We start from the raw sequence: 17121 nt of genomic DNA, 5'->3' as shown, positions 1-17121 counted from the left end.
AGTTGGTATATGATAAAGCACTCAGATACATACAGAGACTTCAAAGTTCATGTATCAGGTTCTTAGCAGTGTTGGTGAGTTTGCTGGCTTGAAAGTCCCTCTGGAACACATCCACGGCTTGGATGGGTCATTCAGTCCTTTGTTGGGAGCTTTGTTTGTAGAGAAGTTACTTCAGAGGTAAGAAGCAGGACTGAAGACAAAATGGAGCTGATGCAGCTGCCTTTTATAGTCTTTTTGCCACGTGGCTTGTACTTCCTGTGTCCCAAACATAAGCTTCACAATACATGGCATGGAAAAACCTTAGCGTTCTCTGTCCACAGGCATACCACATGCCTTGCTGACTCAATAGGTGTATCCCCTGGCTCCTTTCAATGGGTTCATTGTGCAGCTGATGACTCTTGATGGGCATTGAACAGGCTAGGCACTGCTGATGCCAATCCGTCTGGGATTGTCACCCAGAAACACAGCACAAGTTTTGAAAAACAGACAGTTTACATATCTATAACTTACAATACAAAAGTGATACAAACATATAAACAAGATGATCATACTTGGCAAATTATAACATTTTCACAGATACCTCACATGGCATATCTGGTCAGATTCCTTGCAATTTTATAGTATTGGTATCAACAGCATCATAAAGTGTCTCCCGTATTCCCTACAGCGTCACACCCCTTATGTGTCAGTGTTGTATTCTAGAACCAAACGGTTACCTTTCTTCTCCCAATCCTGGTTTTGCTCTCGCTTGGGCGCCTCTAGGTTCAGAGTGGAAGGGCCAAAATAGCCCCATGTGGCTCTTCTTACCATATTTCTGGCTTAGAAGTGCTGGGAGGCCCCCTCAGAAGCCAGTTCTCCTGAGCCTTCCACCCAGGTTTGCAAACAGAGGCTTGGCTGGGGCTGAGAAGCAAGTCAGGCCTTGGTCTGCGTTTTCGAACCGCAGCCAGACAAGCGTCACTCATCTTTTAAGGACAGCATTGGCACCTCTCGCCTCGAGTGGCTCAAACCGCTACCAAGGAAATGACTGACAAATATCATCTGCAAGCCTAAAACTGTGAGCTGTTATTTTTATGTTTATATAAAGGTGCCTCTTGGGGCACAGATAACCGAAAGGGTCAGCACAAGAGAGTTGCTAATCCAGCGGTAGCCAAAGCAATCATATAATTACCCCAGAAAACACTTTCCTCTGTCCACAAACATTGGGCACGTTCAGACCCAGGGCAAACCCCACAGATGGCATCAGTGAAGTTTCACCCACTTTGCTCTAGATCTGAACGTGGCTCATAGCCTGAAGCCCAAGCCAGTTGGGTTTTTGACATGTTGCTTTTCCTATATATATTATCGAGCTAGCTACCCGAGTCCAAACCCCAGAGCCACATTTAAACGTGTTCAAACCTCGCTTATATTGATTTAGCTCAAATCGATACAAGTGAGGGCTAATCCAGTTTAAGTGTCTCCATTAGGGTTTTGCACTGGTGTAACTAGATCAGTTTTAAGCGATCTAATTATATGGATGCAACTTTTCTGATCTAGACAAAGCCAAAGGCTTTTCAGGTGGCTTAGAAATCTAGACAGCAAACGTGCTTTGTTGTTTACCCTTTGTAGCCTGATATGCGGAAATCAGCCATGGTCCCTTTAAAGCTTTCCCCAGTTGATGAAATTGCCCTTTTGAAGCATTAATTGAAACCACCATTTATAAGTGCTTTGTACATTCTCCTGCCTCTATTAGCTTGGCTAAATCTTGGGGTAGGCCTAACACACCAGCCTAATTATACACTTAATTATACTTGTCAGCCATTCAGGAGAAACACTGTTCGTTGGCCCTGTTCATTTTAGAACAAATTGACTTTTCGGCTTTGGGTTGGAGTCTTCCAGCATGGGGCTGATTACTCACAGCCAGATGGAGGTTCAGCTGTTGGCATTGCAGATGAATGGGGATGGGAGGACAGAAACAATAGCAGCCTTGACTGCTCCTGGGGGTGGCGGGGGGAAGCCTTTGAGGATTTACAATACTGTGTTCTTTGTGGGCTGATGGCTTTGATTACAGGGCAGTGTCAGAAGGGGTTTACTCATGGCAGGTGGCTAATAAACTCCCCCATGTTGCTAAATATGGAGTGGTGCTGAAAAATCATGTCCGTTTCAGGGATACAGGGGGGAGGGCATGTATTAATTTCTAGCATTCGTCTGCTCTTAGTGAGTGAAGAGCCAGATTAGGGACATAAATTGCTCCAAGATGACAGAGCAAGGGATGTAAATACAAGAAAAAATGTGGATCACGTCCCAACTTTTAGACCCTGCCCACCTTTCCATTTCTCCGTTCACAGCAAAGCGGCATCTCTGTTTTGGGAGATCCAGGGTTAGGTCAGAAATCTCTGTCCCCATATTCCCCCTTCAGGACCTATGCATTTTGACAGGTGCCCACGAGCAGTCCACTGCCAGAATTTCTCTGTCGGATATTAATTCTTCCTTTAGGGTCATCCAAAACAAGTGGGAATCAGGTAAATATTTCGTAGAGCGTGTCTGGGACTTTAGGACCCAACCAGAACAGGATAAATTTTCTGGAGATCATCTCAACAGCAAATCTGGTGTAACTGGGAGAGGATTTCTGCCTAACTAGAAATGGTTTGATCTCGCTCCCTTTGACTGGCATTCAGTGCTTTGTCAAAGATAACATGGGGATTTATTACTTTGTTTTTAAGACTGCTCACACCATAGGGACTATCTCGAATGGCCACAAGATAAGCCACAGTGAGGCCTTTATTAAGGAGCTGTGTTCTCTGGATGACCAAGATGTCGTTTCTAAAATACACTGCTGTTGGTAGAGAAATTAGAAGCTGCTTTCAAATGACCTTTATGTGCTGGTGACTCCTGGCTAGTTAGTTCCCATATTTGGGGAAACCTGTTCGGATCCTGCACAGTCTGTTCCCACCTTTTAGACAGCTCATCTCTCTTGTTCTTCAGCACAGTGGAGTTGGGCTTTTTAAGGAGATATCAGCAGTTATAAAGTGACACACAAACCCCCCCCAACCATCATTTTGCACTGCTGATGGATAAAATATTTTGGATTGACATGGGGTTCAGGGTACGATCCAGACCAATAACTGGTGGTGTCACCACTGGCCATGCAACCCTGCATGCCTTACAAAGTTTTGCGGCTGTAGCTCCCATCCTGGGATGCTGGCAGCCAGCCTACAAGCATGCCAGTCATACCTTGAGTGTCTGGGCATTAGTCTGAGGGGATGTCCAGTGGCAGCAGCAGAGTTCTGGTGGCCAGCCTTCCTCCGAGCCCAGGGGCGGGCAAACTTTTTGGCCCGAGGGCCACATCGGGGTGCGAAACTGCATGGAGGGCTGGGTAGGGAAGGTTGTACCCCCAAACAGCCTGGCCCCTGCCCCCTATCCACCCCTCCCACTTCCCACTCCCTGACTGCCCCCCTCAGAACCTCTGACCCATCCAACACCCCCCCTGCTCCTCATCCCCTAACCTCCTCCTCCCAGCATCCCCCACCCATAACTGTCCCCCCGGGACCTCACCACCACCCCCTGACAGGCCCCCCGGGTCTCCCACGCCCTATCCAGCCCCCACTGTTACCCGACCCCTGATTGCCCTGCTCCAGAACCTCCGCCCCATCCAACCGCCCCCTGCTCACTGTCCCCTGACTGCCCCCCGGGACCACCTACCCAATCTTGCCGCCGGCCCCTTACTATGCCACTCAGAGCAGCAGGAGCTCGCAGCCCCACTGCCCTGACAGAGCCAGCCACGCTGCCCACGCAGCAGCGTAATTGCAGGGGAGGGGGGACAGCAGGGGAGGGTCCTCCCCGGTCAGGAGCTCAGGGGCCGGGTATGACGGTCCCGCGGGCCAGATGTGGCCCGCGGGCCGTAGTTTGCCCACCTCTGTCCTAGCCGCTGGGGAGATTGATGTCAGTGTCTCCTTACTCGTAGAAAATCCAAACTTCTCCAAAGTACACACTCTAGCTAATCTTTTTATAAGTAACTCAAAAGAAAGCATAACTCAGAGTAACTTCAGATAGGCTAAAAATTTCTCTAGCAACAGCAAAGAACTCCTAATTTTTACTTATTGGAAAAGCAGCTCTAGCAAGAAACTTACAAACACAGGCACCCAGACCAAGCTGAGCTATCTTTGTTAGTAACACTGCAGATGTGCAGATGTTTTTGTCTGCCTAAGCAAGGCCAAATTCTTTCTCTCTACATGGTGTGTCCTCACTTCCAGCTTATGGTGGCGAAGTGCACAAGATGGCTGCGGGGTGTGTCCCGTGCAGTTCTCTGTTAACCCTAGCAGCCTGTCCACAGCCCCTCAGTTCCACCGGTCTTGGTTATAACCAATCAGGTGATCCCAACACATTCCCAGTCCCAGATTTTCTCTGCATGGTCTCTTCAATGTCCAGCCCTCTCCTGGACTGTTCGGAGAAATAATGAGGTTTGTTTGTTCCTTTAAAGAGACAAAAGCACATCGCAGCTTATTAACTGGGGTAAATAACCCAGCACTGAGTTAGTCTGTAGTAAAAATAAAACAAATTTTATGAACAAGGCATAGGATAGGTGATGCCAAGTAAGGGGAATAAAGTTAGAAAGGGTTACAAGCAAATAAAAGAGAAAACATGCATCTAAAACTTAATCTAGCAAGGTACAGGCTTTATTCTGGATGGCTTTTCACACCAGTCACTCTCCTTCCCAGCCTTGGCTGACTTTCTCTCAGTCAGGACCTTCCGTAGAAGTACAAGGTTCTGGCTTCCTTTGTCTTCCTAGGTGCAAGTTCTTAGCCTAAGCAGGCTTCTTGCCTGTATTCGGGTACCATAGACTTCATGTCCCCCTTCCTCCTCCCTCCCCCTGTGGTTAAGGGACCCATCTTTCTCAGCTTGCAAAAGCTCAGTTCCCTTGTGGTTGTCTAATGATGGAAGCCAAAGATTGCTTCTGTCCTTGCTTATATATTCCTAAATTCAGTGACTTGGTTTCAAGAGGCAGGATGGCCTCACACTGTTTCTCCCTTCTTGGGGGCTTCCAATCCCCTTATATGTAAATGGGGCTTCCACTGTTTTGATTCCACCATGCTTAATTTACCTAGGACACAGGTAAATAAGTACCCCACCCAGACAGGAGAGAAGCAGCTGTTTCTCCCTGCTTGGCCACGGGCTTTAAAGCACGATATCATTAAGTATCCCTGTTTCCTCATATAGCGTTAATACAGACATTTCACAAGGATGTTACTCACCAGCGTGTCATTAACTTTCAGAAAAGACCTCTTTTGGGGCAGTTTGTCATGGGATATTGCTAGGGAGAACATAAAACCCAAGGATCTGCTCCAGGATGGAATTCTTCTACAGCATCCAACTCTGGTTTAGTACTGATCCAGGCATATCCAAGCCCCACAGATGCACTGTCCATTCAGCTGCTAAGGCTTGCTCTACACTACAAAGTTAGAATGACATTATCTGCCTTGCACTGACCTGGTTATGCATGAGTCTACACTTAAATTTGTCCCCCACTGATGTAAATGCCCTGGTAAGGTGATGCAGTAACACCACCTCCCTGAGTGGCTTTGAGCCATGGTCGACGTCCTGAGGTTGATGCAGCCTGAGTGTAGACACTGCTTTACTTATGTTGACCTTAACAGTCCTCCAGCATCTGTCCCACAACGCCTGACACTGCTGGAGTGATGGCACACAGCGTAGCCGAGCTGTGTGTGTGATGCAATGTCGCCTGGGTCTGCCAGGGCTTTCTGAATCTGCACAGAGGACGCAGGCCCGTGGCACGTTGCCCTTTCAACAGCTCCCTTGCTGGTCTTGGCTTTGCAGATCGGGGATCGGAATGGTGAGCTGACGGCTCGAATGAACGTGGCCCAGCTGAAGTCAGCCCTTGGCGATGAGGATGGGGATGCAACCCGTCATTCCGCTGGCTACGAAGCGCAAGGTAAGTCTCAAGAACTGTAGTCTCTTTGGGTACGTCTACACTGCAGCTGGGAGCGTGGCTCTCCGCCCCAGCAGACAGACTCACGCTAGCGCCACTTGAGCTAGCACCCTAAAAATAGCAGTGTGGACATCGCGGCACTGACTAGCCGCCCAAGCCCGCCTGACCCCCTGGGGGAGGTCCAAGTTCAGGCAGCAAGTCCAAGTCACTGCTGGTGCCATAACATCCACAGTGCTTTTAGCACGCTAGCTGGAGAGGAGCTAGGGCAAGTCTGCCTACCCAGGCGGGGAGACTCACTCTCCGTTACACTGTACCTATACTCCCTTACTTCCCCACAGTGCCCTTTTCTTGAAATAAGGCAGGTTGGGGTTTCTGATCTCTTGCTCTGTTCACGTGTCTTTGGAGCTGCTAGTTTTCTTGCACGTAGTTGGTTTAAAATGTAAAGCAAAGTTAAAACAATAGGTGTCATAAGCATTGCTGTTGGTCCTCTAAGTCTGGTATCCAGCCTCTGGCAATAGTCAGTATTTCTGGACAAGGTGAAAGCCTCCCCAACAATGCATCTAGACACAAGCAATGGGGAAAGGCCCTGGCCCTTGCAGTGATTGTCTTGCATCCAGAAGTGTGTGGGAGCCTCTTCTTAAGTGGAAAGTTTTTTTTGCAGTATTTGACTGTCTGGCTTCCTGCAGCAGTGAGTTCCACAGGTTGTGACTACCCTCCGTGTGAAGAGGCATTTCCTCAGACTCATTCTGAGCTGACCAGCTGAAGGCAAAACGCTGCTCATCACCATTGTCTTTGTTGTTGCTAAGTGCTGACAGCGCTCTTGGTGCTTTATAAACATATGGATAGACATATGTCCCTGCCTGCTGGGGTCTGAAGGACACCTGACTCAGACAGAACAGTTCAGACGCAGTACATCAGATGACTGCAAAAACCAGAGGTGATGCAGAGATCTGTGTTTATGTGGTTGCTGAGAGATGGGAACCTGGGAGAAGTGCGGGCTTCCTGGAGGAGGAGGGAGATTGTTTGGCGCATGTGAAGAGGGAGGTATTTCCAGGTGTCAAGAGCAACGCAGGAGAAGGCGCGAAAGCCGGAGCGGGAGAAGGATGCAAAGAGGATGGTGCGAGTGCTATATGGCATGGTTGCATTAAATGTTCCATAGATGGAGGGAGGCCCAAGACAATTGTTGGGAACAAAGGGGGTTTTGTTGTTTGTCACCAGGAAAAGACTGGGGCCTGATTCTCCCCTTCCTTGCCTCTTGCGGAATCATTTTCCACTGTGCCACATGGGCGGGAAGTCGTGCCAGTGGTGTGAGTGCGTGCAGAGTCCGGATTTGGCGCCATGCTCTGCACAGGTGTGTACATGAGCCAAGGTGCAGGGTGGTGGAGAACTGGGCTCCAGGGAGCAGAGAGATGCAGATTAACAGCATCGCTATGAATTCTGAACGAAATCTTCTTGTGACGGGCAACGAACCCTCTACTTCCTCTCCGGCAACACTCTGCTGAGCTCCCGACGCCCCTCTGACTGCTCTGGGTGACAGAGCAAGTTTCCAAAGGGTGGTCACTGTTTGTTTGGCTGTCTGGCCACTCGTGGGCGCCTGGGAAAGGAGCCTCCAACAAGCCCTTGCATTGACCTGCAGTGAGTGACATGCTTCAACATTCCAGGGCCTCACTCATCCCTGAAAGCTGTACGGGCATTTCCCTGTTTCCCAAGAGAAAAGGTGAGATGTTGCATGACTTTGTTGCAGGGGACAAAAGGGCTTTGATTTCACCTCCGGCCCAGGATGTAACCAAGCAGAGCCCTGCACATCCCTTGCTGATTTGGGGGTGGGGCAGATCGAGGGAGGAGAGGTGTGTGTAGAAAGGCAATTCCATTTCACGGAGGATTTTGATATTTCAAATTTGCTTTCATTCCAATTAGGAATATAAACAGAAAAATGTAAAATTCTCTGTAAAAGGGGAAGCCCTGGAGTCTGAGATCATGGACCCTGGAAATGACTCCGGGGCACACTCTGCCTGGCTGCTTGGCCTGTGGCCACAGGACCTGGAAGTCCCTGCCCCTGGGACTGCAGACTCTGGAATCCTGGCTTCCTTGTAGCCTGGCAGGTGGGTTGCTGAAAGCCAGACAGAGGAACTGGCAGGACACCGGGCAGGTTTTGAAAGCCTGCTTGGCTTTCCTGAGACTTCAACAAAATCAAAAGGTCTCTGTGGAAGGTTTTGGTTTCGACGAACTGGGAAATGCGGATGAAAACCTGTTTGGTGCGACTTGTTCTAACCAGCTCTCGTTGCTGCTGCTTCGGGGTTTCCATTCTTTGGAAGTGGGGCAGACACAACTTAGCACGCTGGCAACGGGCTGTCTGACACCCCCCCCCCCGCCCCCGCGTGGCCTGTGTTCATAGCCAGATTCTGTATCTCACCGTCTCACCGTTCCCAGGCCCCTGTGGGTGAGGGGGAAAACACTGCATGTCACCAAACGGTGCCCTGCAATTCTTGGCTGGAAGGATGGCGCTTGCAGTGTGTGTGTTTTTGGAGAGCACAATGAAAACGGGCCCTCTGCATGCCAAAAACTAGTGTCAAAGTACCCCCAGAATAATTTATATCTAGCGATGCTGAATACATGGCATCTCTTACACCAATATCCTTCATGCATCAAACAGACCTTGTTTCTCCCCATACATGCAGTAACGTCTGGGGGCGGGGCTGTTGGTTAATTAAATATGACCTCATAAGGGCTGACACTTTTCTCTCGTGTTGATTATTTTGTTATTGGCAACAGATTGAAAGAGGATCGCACAGCGGTGTGAGTGTGTTTCTTAAATGAAATTAGCCATCACTGTTTGCGTAGGGTGTTGATTTTGAAGGTGGAGCCTGGAGTTGAAATACCAGGTGCCTTTCCAGAGGATTCACAGCACCCGAGCTGCAAACGCTTTCATCCAGGCTCAGGCCCTGTGCTGCACGGGAGCGGAGCTGAGTGTGCTCAAAGCTAGTTTGGAATGCTGCAGCCGTACCAACCAGGCCATTGGCCTCATTTTGCAAAGCCGTCCTTTCAAGTCTCACTGTTCGTCAATTAATTAGCTCGTGCCCTCCGTTGTTTGCAGCACCTCATTAGAAGCTTCCTCCCTTTGGCAGATGTTTTTGTTTTGAATGGAGGCGGGAATTAACCTAGAAGTTTGAATTTGCTTCCTAGTTTTTTGGTTCCACGACAGAGCTGAATGTGGCTGAAAAGAGCCTGTGTGCCCGTCTGAGATGCAATGTTTAGCCTCACAGCAGACCCAGCAGGGCAAGATGCCCCCATGTGGCGTGGCCAAGTTGCCTCAGCCCTGACCTAGTCTGTCTTCTAGTGCGATGGGGCTGGGTGTGTTTGATAATCCCAGCTGGTGGGCAGGCAGCCAGCTGTGGCGGCTCCCACTGTATAACAGGGCTTGTCTACGTGGGGAAATTGACAGGCAGAACTGCACAGTGGCTGCTGGTTATTTGCAATCCCGATAAAGACTACTTTCGGTCATTAGCGACGCTTGCCCAAGATCCCGTCCCACTCGCTTTAACATTAATGGGATTTGGATACTGGCAGCTGCCGTGCAGCTTATTGGTAACCATTTGACATGCCAGTAGCCCCTGCTCCCCGTGGCAAGCCCTGGCCACAGGCAGGTTTGCAGGGCTGCAGCCAGGGAAGGAAGTGCTGTGATGTGCTGAGCCTGGTGCCAGGACAGAGTGCAGCCAGGAGAGGGCAAGGAGAGGACCCATGCAACCCCCTGAATCCCCAGGACTCCCCTCCCCACTGCCACCTTCCTTGCCCACAGCCTTCCCTGCAGCGCTGGATGCCAGCCAGGGCTCCCCTGTTACGTCCTGTGCAGGCAGCGGGTCCCCGTGGGGCCGCCCCACGCTGCTGTCTCAGGCACGGGCCTTTGGCTTACTGGAAACTTTTGGATAATAGCAGCATCTTGCTAGCAACCGAGAGGTTGCTGATAAGCTGCACTAGTATAATCACATTGCTGTGGCTCTGCCGGCCCAGCTCCCTGGGCCGACGGCTGTTCTGGAATAAGAGCGACCTTTTTTTCCATGTTGCGTTGGAAGCAGTTTAAGCGATGTGGGGGGAAAAGTCACTTTATTCCAAAATTGCGTCCACATGGAGAGATGTATAATTAGAGCTCTGGAGTTCAGCTGATCCATTTCCCCATCTAGACAGGATGATCGGAGCTGGGGCCTCAGGTACTTAGTGCTGTTCACTCCTCCTCCCTCCAGACCTGCCTCCCTGATACGACTCCCCCACATGCTGGTTCCCAAGTGAACGCAGGACTGGAGCTGAGCTGAGCTGAGCCTGGAGGAAGACTGCACTTCCCACCAGGGAGAGGCAGATTGGGTGGCTTGCTCCCCCTCCCAGCATCCAGAAACTGTCCCACACCCTGGCACCATGCCCCTAGTTCTCCAGTCCTCAAGGTCTCAAACCCCTGGAGATCGGCCAGTGCTGGAAGGGTTAAGCCTTTTGCAGGGCTAAAGAGAGAGGGGGAAGGGGAAGGTTGATAACTGAAACTAATATGCAAGGGAGTGAACTCGGGAGGGGCAGCAAATCTTAGGCCCATCAACCTTGCCATTGTCCCCTCCAAGCCCAAGGCTGGTGTTGTGCCGGGTTAGCATCCAAAGCCGGATTTCGTTTTCCCCTTTGATCTGAGCGCTTTTAGGACTGACTGAAAGCCATGCCGGTCTACGTGCCTAATTATCAGAGAACGGGAGAGTGGCTGCGTTAATCAGACGGCACTGTTTGTTTGAGGCTTTTATAGGTTATAATGACCTCATTCATCAGCGGTGCCACGGATCGGGTTTCCAGGGTCAGGTTTGTTCCAAAGAGAAGGACAAAATGTTCTTTTAAAAAAAAAAACTAAAAAAAAAACCACTTAATAAAAAAGTGACGGACTGAGGGGAGCGCGGGAGTGAGGGGGAATGAAAGGTGGGCAAGCGGCAAAGATCGGAGCTTTCCTTAACGAACTATGGCCTGCCAAGGAGGGACTTCACCGCACTTCTCGGGCATGTCCGAGAGGGGAGGTAAATACGGTCCTTTCTTTCAGTGACATGGCAATTTATGAAGCATGGCTTCTTGCCATCTTTTACCAGAAGCTGGGTGCGGTGTGACTGCGGGGTGGGGCTTATGGGTTTTCCAGGATGCTGAAGATTATCTGGCTACAGTTTACTGATACAGACCCATTTCCACTGTGGGGGAAAAAAAGCCAGATTTTTTCACCTGAGTTGGAAAATCTGGTATTGGTCCAATGTCTCTTCTCCCCCCAGCTCCCGCTCACGGGACAGCATTGACCCATTAACCTAATCTTTATTTTCCTGCTCGCTGCAGCTTTCCTGATTGGATACAGCATTCTTCTTCACCTCCTGTTAAAGCAGAAATTGTAGCTTCCCTAGAGGCTGTGTTTAAAAAGCTGCCACGTTCTACCCCAGATGTAGCTGCATTTCGGCAGTGGATGAAATGATCACCTAACCTAGGCCTGAGTTAGGACTTTCAGTGAAGCCCCAGACCAGATGAATTTTGACAACCCACCCCTGGGTTTTTCCTTTGTTGCAGAGGTTTTGCAGAGCTGTATTCCTCTGTGGAATAGATGCATCTTTGTCTTTGTAGCTCTCTGTGTATCTGCACCCATGGAAACAACTATAGGACGTGGGCTGTCACTAAAAGGTGTATTTGTGCTGTGTAAGGATGAGCTTTCACTTCAAGAGAGACAAGGACATGCTCAGATTTGTTAGGGTAAATGATACCACAGCATGAGTGCCTTTTCAGTGACCGTGTGTGTGTGTGTGTGTGTGTGTGTGTGTGAGACAATAGTTGCGTGTATATAATAAGAGAGGAAAGATGGCCTTGTAGTTAAGGCACAGGAATTAGAAGACAGACTCCTGGGTTCTGTCCCTGGCTCTTAGGGGATGTCTACTCTGCAACTAGACACCCATGGCTGGCCCGTGCGTGCCAGCGGGCTCGGGCTAAAGGGCTGTCGAGTTGTGGCGTAGATGTTCAGGTTTGAGCTGCAGCTTGGACCTTCCCACCTTGCAGGGTCCTAGAACCCAGGCTCCAGTTCGAGCCTGAACATCCACAATGTAATTAAGCCGCCCCTTAGCCCGAGCCTCATGAGCCCAGTCAGCAGGCACGAACCAGCCAGGGGTTTTTAATTGCAGTATAGCCATAGCCTGAGACTAACTCCTTCCCCGTGAGAATTTGCTGAAGTCACTGATGCACAGGGGAGGTTAATCATGCTCCTCGGCTTCGCAAGGGAGCAGTGAGGCTCAGTTAATGGTTGCAAGGCAGTTCAGTGGGTGCCTCTGATGGTCCCAATGTGTAATAAAAGCATGGTTACCATTAATAGCAGCAATTCACAGCAAGGGAAACAGACAGAGGAAAATGTGTGTCTGTACCAGGAAGCAGGCAAGACATAGAACTGATGCTCAGTTTGACTTCGGGACAAGTCATGCTTGTTGGGGTCAGTAAATCTTATGGTGAGAAGCTCTTTGAACACCCCAACCCTTTCCATTTCAGAGCATGGGGAAGGTTATTTGGTGGCTCTTTATTCATGTGGATGCTAAAATCAGCAGATGGCGAAGGGAGAGCATTGTTAGAAATATTCTACCTGTTTGAAGTCAATTGAATTGCTTTCTAGATTCCTCTGGCAGTTTCTTACTTATGGTCTCCATGAATCTGGGCCTAGAACTGAAACACAGCCCGCTGTATTGTCAAACTACAGACGTTTTCTGCTGGTTATTTTCACGTCTAATTAATGGGCATCGCATTATGTTTGGAAAAGGTTCACATCTGATCCGTCTCTTCTGCTGTTTTGGCTCCTCTTGCTGGGTTCCTTGTGATCTGATTAATATTCCTTGAACAATTGGCTGTGTGGAGACAAAGCTGGAGGCCAGAGGAGCAGGATGGTGGCTGTAAAAGTCTTGTGAAATCAGCGACCTTGTCATGCAACCCAAATATGCCGAGCTTAAAGCAACAAACAAAAACAAGCCAGAGGAACAAAGACGGAGCAAATAAATGGGCTCTAGCCGTTCCTCTGAGCACGGGTACGTGGGCCTGAATGCAGCAGAACTGGAAAACAAAGGGTTTTGCAGTACTTCTGCTCAGGAGAGGTTGGCACTTCTATTTTAATTTAGGGAACCAAGATTTCATAGGCTTTAAGATCAGAAGAGACCATTAGATCATCTGGTCTGGCCTCCAGCATAACACGGTTTTGAGAGTTTCACCCAGTTACCGCTAGGTTGAGGAACCAGTTTGGAGAAATGTAACTGACCAGGCCCATTGCCCAAAACTCCCCCACTGAATTGCTAGGGGTTGGGCAAGCGCAGGGAGCTTCATCTTCTGTTTTCACTGGTGCCTTTAGACTTTGAGTCTCTTCCCGGAGTCTGGGCCCATACCACAATTTCATCCCTCAGAGAGGGAGAGTCTCCCTCACGAAATCGGTGAGTGTCGGGGAAAGGGAAAGGCCATGAATCTCCCTAGAGAACCTGTTCTCATGAGATTTCTGACACGAGGGCTTGGACCTGTCCCCCCTGAGTAAATAACACGTAGAACTTGCTAGAGCCCATTACACCTATAGACTTCAAAGCCTTGTACAAAGGAGAAGGAGTCTCCTCGTCCTCAATGAGCAGCGGGAGAAACTGAGGCACGGAGCAGTGACGTGACTTGCCTGAGGTCACAGAGTGAGGCAGGGGCAGAGGCAGGAATAGGAACCAGGTCCACTGGACCATGCTGCCTCCGCTTTAAGCGGTAACAAGGTTTACATTTGATTTCAGAGGTCTCAGGATGGAGGCTTCTATGCCATCCACACTTGTCGGGGCTCATCCCAGACGAACCTTCTGAGATTGGCCCATCACCAGTTTCAAGATGGCTCTGTGCAGGATCCTGTCCTTCCTGCCCTTACCCCACCTTCTCTGCTTCTTGGGCCAAGAGGTTGAGTCTTCTTTCCATATCCGGCTGCCTTGCGTTGCACTTTGCATCCCCGGGGGCAGCAGTGACTCATGTTCTGGCTGCGCCTACTGGCTCTGTTTAAGTGAGGCAGTTATTCAGTCTTCCCACGGTGGCAGGTGTGGGAGTTACCACCCAGCCAGCTGGATCTGGGCTGGAACAGAATTTGTTCACTCAAAGAACGTCAGAAAACCGAGAAAATTTAGAGGCCAATCAGCACACAGCTGTGGCCCATGTGACATCCTCAGGGCCATACAGGTAGTGTATATGTTGGGTGGATACGGCCCATATAGAGACCAGGATAGGTGGCCCACAATGGTACATGGGTTGAGAACCGCTGATTTAGAGACTGGCATTGCAATGGCTGTGTGCAGACAGAGCAGGCGTTCTGATAGGAGCTCACATGCAGCCTCCCCACCAGAACCTGTTTTATTATGAATGAGAAGAGCAGCCAGGACATCCCCTCCCTCTCCAGTCCCCCATCCTCGTTTCCAGCAGGCCTAGGGGATTATGGTCCAGGGGATAGGGCACCAGACTGGGAGTAGGAAGGCTCCGGTTTATGCCTGGTTCTGCTCCTGACCTGCTATGTGACTTTAAGCAAGTCATTTCCCGTTTCTGTGCCTCGGTTTCCCCATCTGTAATGGGGAGCTGCCTTACCCACCTTTGTAAAGCACTTCGAGCTCTATGCATGAAATGATACTGCGTCTGATTAGTTTCTGCCTGGGGTTCAGGTAGGTCGTTTTGGTATCACATAGGAGAATTCGGTGCCTCGTGGACATGTGTTCACACCTGGCACCTCTTTGGCACTTTCAGCAGAGTGACTGAGGGCAGAACAGGCCTTGGAAACCACATGCCCCGTTCATTCCTGGAAGATGATGGGCCTCGTGGAAGCAGACTGGGGAAATGGGGCCAGGCGGGAAACCTACCCAGGGTAGAGGGGCTTCTACCCAAGGTAGGACACCTGCTATGAAGCCAAAGAGCCTCTTGTGATGGGAGGGGCAAGTTAAGAGCCGGTTACTGGCAGGTTTTTGCTTCTTGGAGAAAATGAAGGGAACCTGCTGTGCAAATAGCAAGGGGAAGCCAAGGCAGCTGCCAACAATGGAAACCATTGTCCTGTGCTGGGATGGGATCCAGAGAGCAGGAGGCATAAACAGCCCAATGTGTGCTTGCTGCTCCCGTTAGAGACTGGGGGTGGGGGTGGGGTGTTACCGCTCAGAGGCGGAGAGAGATGGCTCCCCGGGCAAGGGCACAGCTCGTTCGGAGCCTCGTTTTTCAGGCTCTGCTCTAAATAGTAAGACAGGCCTTAGCGCATGGCATTTCGCAGGCATTACGCGATCTCTGCAGCATGGCTGTGAGGAAGGTGAGTTTGATCTCTCTGCAGGCCGAGGCACAGAAGGGTTAAATGATTCACCCAAGGCCACGGAGGGGAGTCATTTTCAGAGAGAGATTAAAACTTGTGAGGTCGTGGCTCTTAGATCTGTGCTCAGACCACTAGGCTATGCTTCCCGCAAGTCTCCCCCCTCCCCCCCCATGGTTTCGCTCAGGTCTCTTTGGTACATGAAACAGAGCTCCTGCTCTCACTCCCCTCAGCTCCTCAGCGGCGGTTCTCTCCCTTGTGGAAATTGGCATGGATCTGGGGAAACCTGCCAGCTGGGCAGAGGGATGGGAAGGGAAGGGGGTTGCTCATGTCAAAAGGGGGTGGAGATGCTAGACAGAAGGGAACCTGCTGTGCAAATAGCAAGGGGAGCCGTCTCTGCCAGCCAGCTAGCAAGCTGGAATTTTTCAATGCATCCCTTAAGTGAAAGCTGCTCCAGGACTGTTTGTGCTTTCACACCCAGCAGCAAGTCAGCCTGAATCCACTTCACTTGACAGCAGCAGCGTTATGGTCGGGAAGCAGAGCAGGGGACCAGCATGTGACAGCTTGGCCTTTTGGAGAGCATTATTGCTTGTCTCCTTGCATGATTTCCTCATCCATACCATCGCTTAGTCCAGCGAGATTGCATTGGTAGGGCTGAGGGCCTGGACAGGAATACCAGGGGCCACTGCCCACAATTATTGAGGGGCCAGGTGATCAGTGAGTGTTTAGAGCCTGGTGTTGCAGGAAGGTCACATGCAAACAGGGTAGCTGATCTGTTCTGCACAGGGAAGCCCTGGGAGGGCCCAGCAGAGAATGCTGCAGATGAGGATGGATGAGCATGTGGAGAGCTGTGCAGAGCAATGTCCTGTCCAGGGCCCGCCTGCCCCTAGCCTGACAGCTGCTCAGAATGCCTGGAAAGCAAAGCCTGCTCGTGGTGGCCTCTTGTAGCTGTCTGGGTGGCGTCTGGTCCCGAATGCTGAACTGTGCAGAACTGGAGTTTGTGTGTCACTAATAAGAGAGCAACCAGTCTGTCTGGGGCTCCACGCTTTCCTCCACTGCCCTATTGTGAGCTTCCTTACAGACTGGTTTCCCTTCAGCCCATTTCAAGGGCAGGTAGCAAATAACTTCAGCGGGGCGCCAGACCCATTCCTGCACTTCAGACAGAGTAAGATAAATTGCAGGGATTCAAGACGGCACCACTGCAAAAAAAAACAATCACCTTTTCCCAAGAACTTTGGAGAGATTTTAACCCTTTCCTACTAGCCCTCACTTGAGGAAAGCCTCCGCCTCTTCTAGCAAACCCAGCTGCCCAAGGATCATTCACATTTCCTGACTACGCTCCCAGCACTGTCAGTCTTAGGTGCTTGATGTTACGCAGCTACCGCCATCACAGCTCATCTGTGGCCATGCAACTGTCTGCGCCTTATGCTGCTCTGACACTGGTGAAACTTCCTTGATTTCACCAGAGTTACTTCTGGTTGATCCAAGCATGAGGGAGAACACACACTGGTCTGGTTTCTGGTGATCAAACAGCTGTTTACTAGATATTTAGATTGGGCGATCTTATTTATACCGTGAGCTCTTGAGGGCAGGGAACCGCTCCCCCGCACCTTCCAGTAAAGCACTGGCCCCCTAGCGATGCAGAAATACTATGGTCTCATTACCCGGCTGTTAAACCACAAGCCTATTCTTAATACTCCTGGGGGATTGAGCCTCTAGCTAAAGCCATTCAGATGTCAATTGTTTGGGATGCGCGGTTGAGAGTGGCACCAATTCTGTCTTAATGCCATTTAAAAATACGTACCCTGTGTTTCAGAATACTTGATTCCCTTTCTAGCCTACTTCATAACTAGCTCCAGTTGCCTCTCTTCTTAAGCAAATCTCCTTT

At 50.2% G+C, this 17121-nt stretch overlaps 1 protein-coding gene across 5 annotated transcripts in view; it reads left to right on the top strand.

Annotated features, from left to right (window-relative positions):
• GPSM1 (G protein signaling modulator 1) overlaps positions 1-17121 on the top strand; it is a 167762-nt gene that overhangs the window by 88124 nt on the left and 62517 nt on the right. For all 5 annotated transcript variants that reach the window (XM_074973777.1, XM_074973779.1, XM_074973778.1 and 2 more), the window contains one exon: positions 5812-5926. In XM_074973777.1, coding sequence (XP_074829878.1) covers positions 5812-5926 — 115 coding nt within the window. The remainder of the gene's footprint in view (positions 1-5811; positions 5927-17121) is intronic.

Source organism: Natator depressus, chromosome 16 (genome assembly GCF_965152275.1).
Source record: "Natator depressus isolate rNatDep1 chromosome 16, rNatDep2.hap1, whole genome shotgun sequence".
NCBI lineage: Eukaryota > Metazoa > Chordata > Testudines > Cheloniidae > Natator > Natator depressus.
This window is presented reverse-complemented; position numbering and strand designations above follow the sequence as displayed.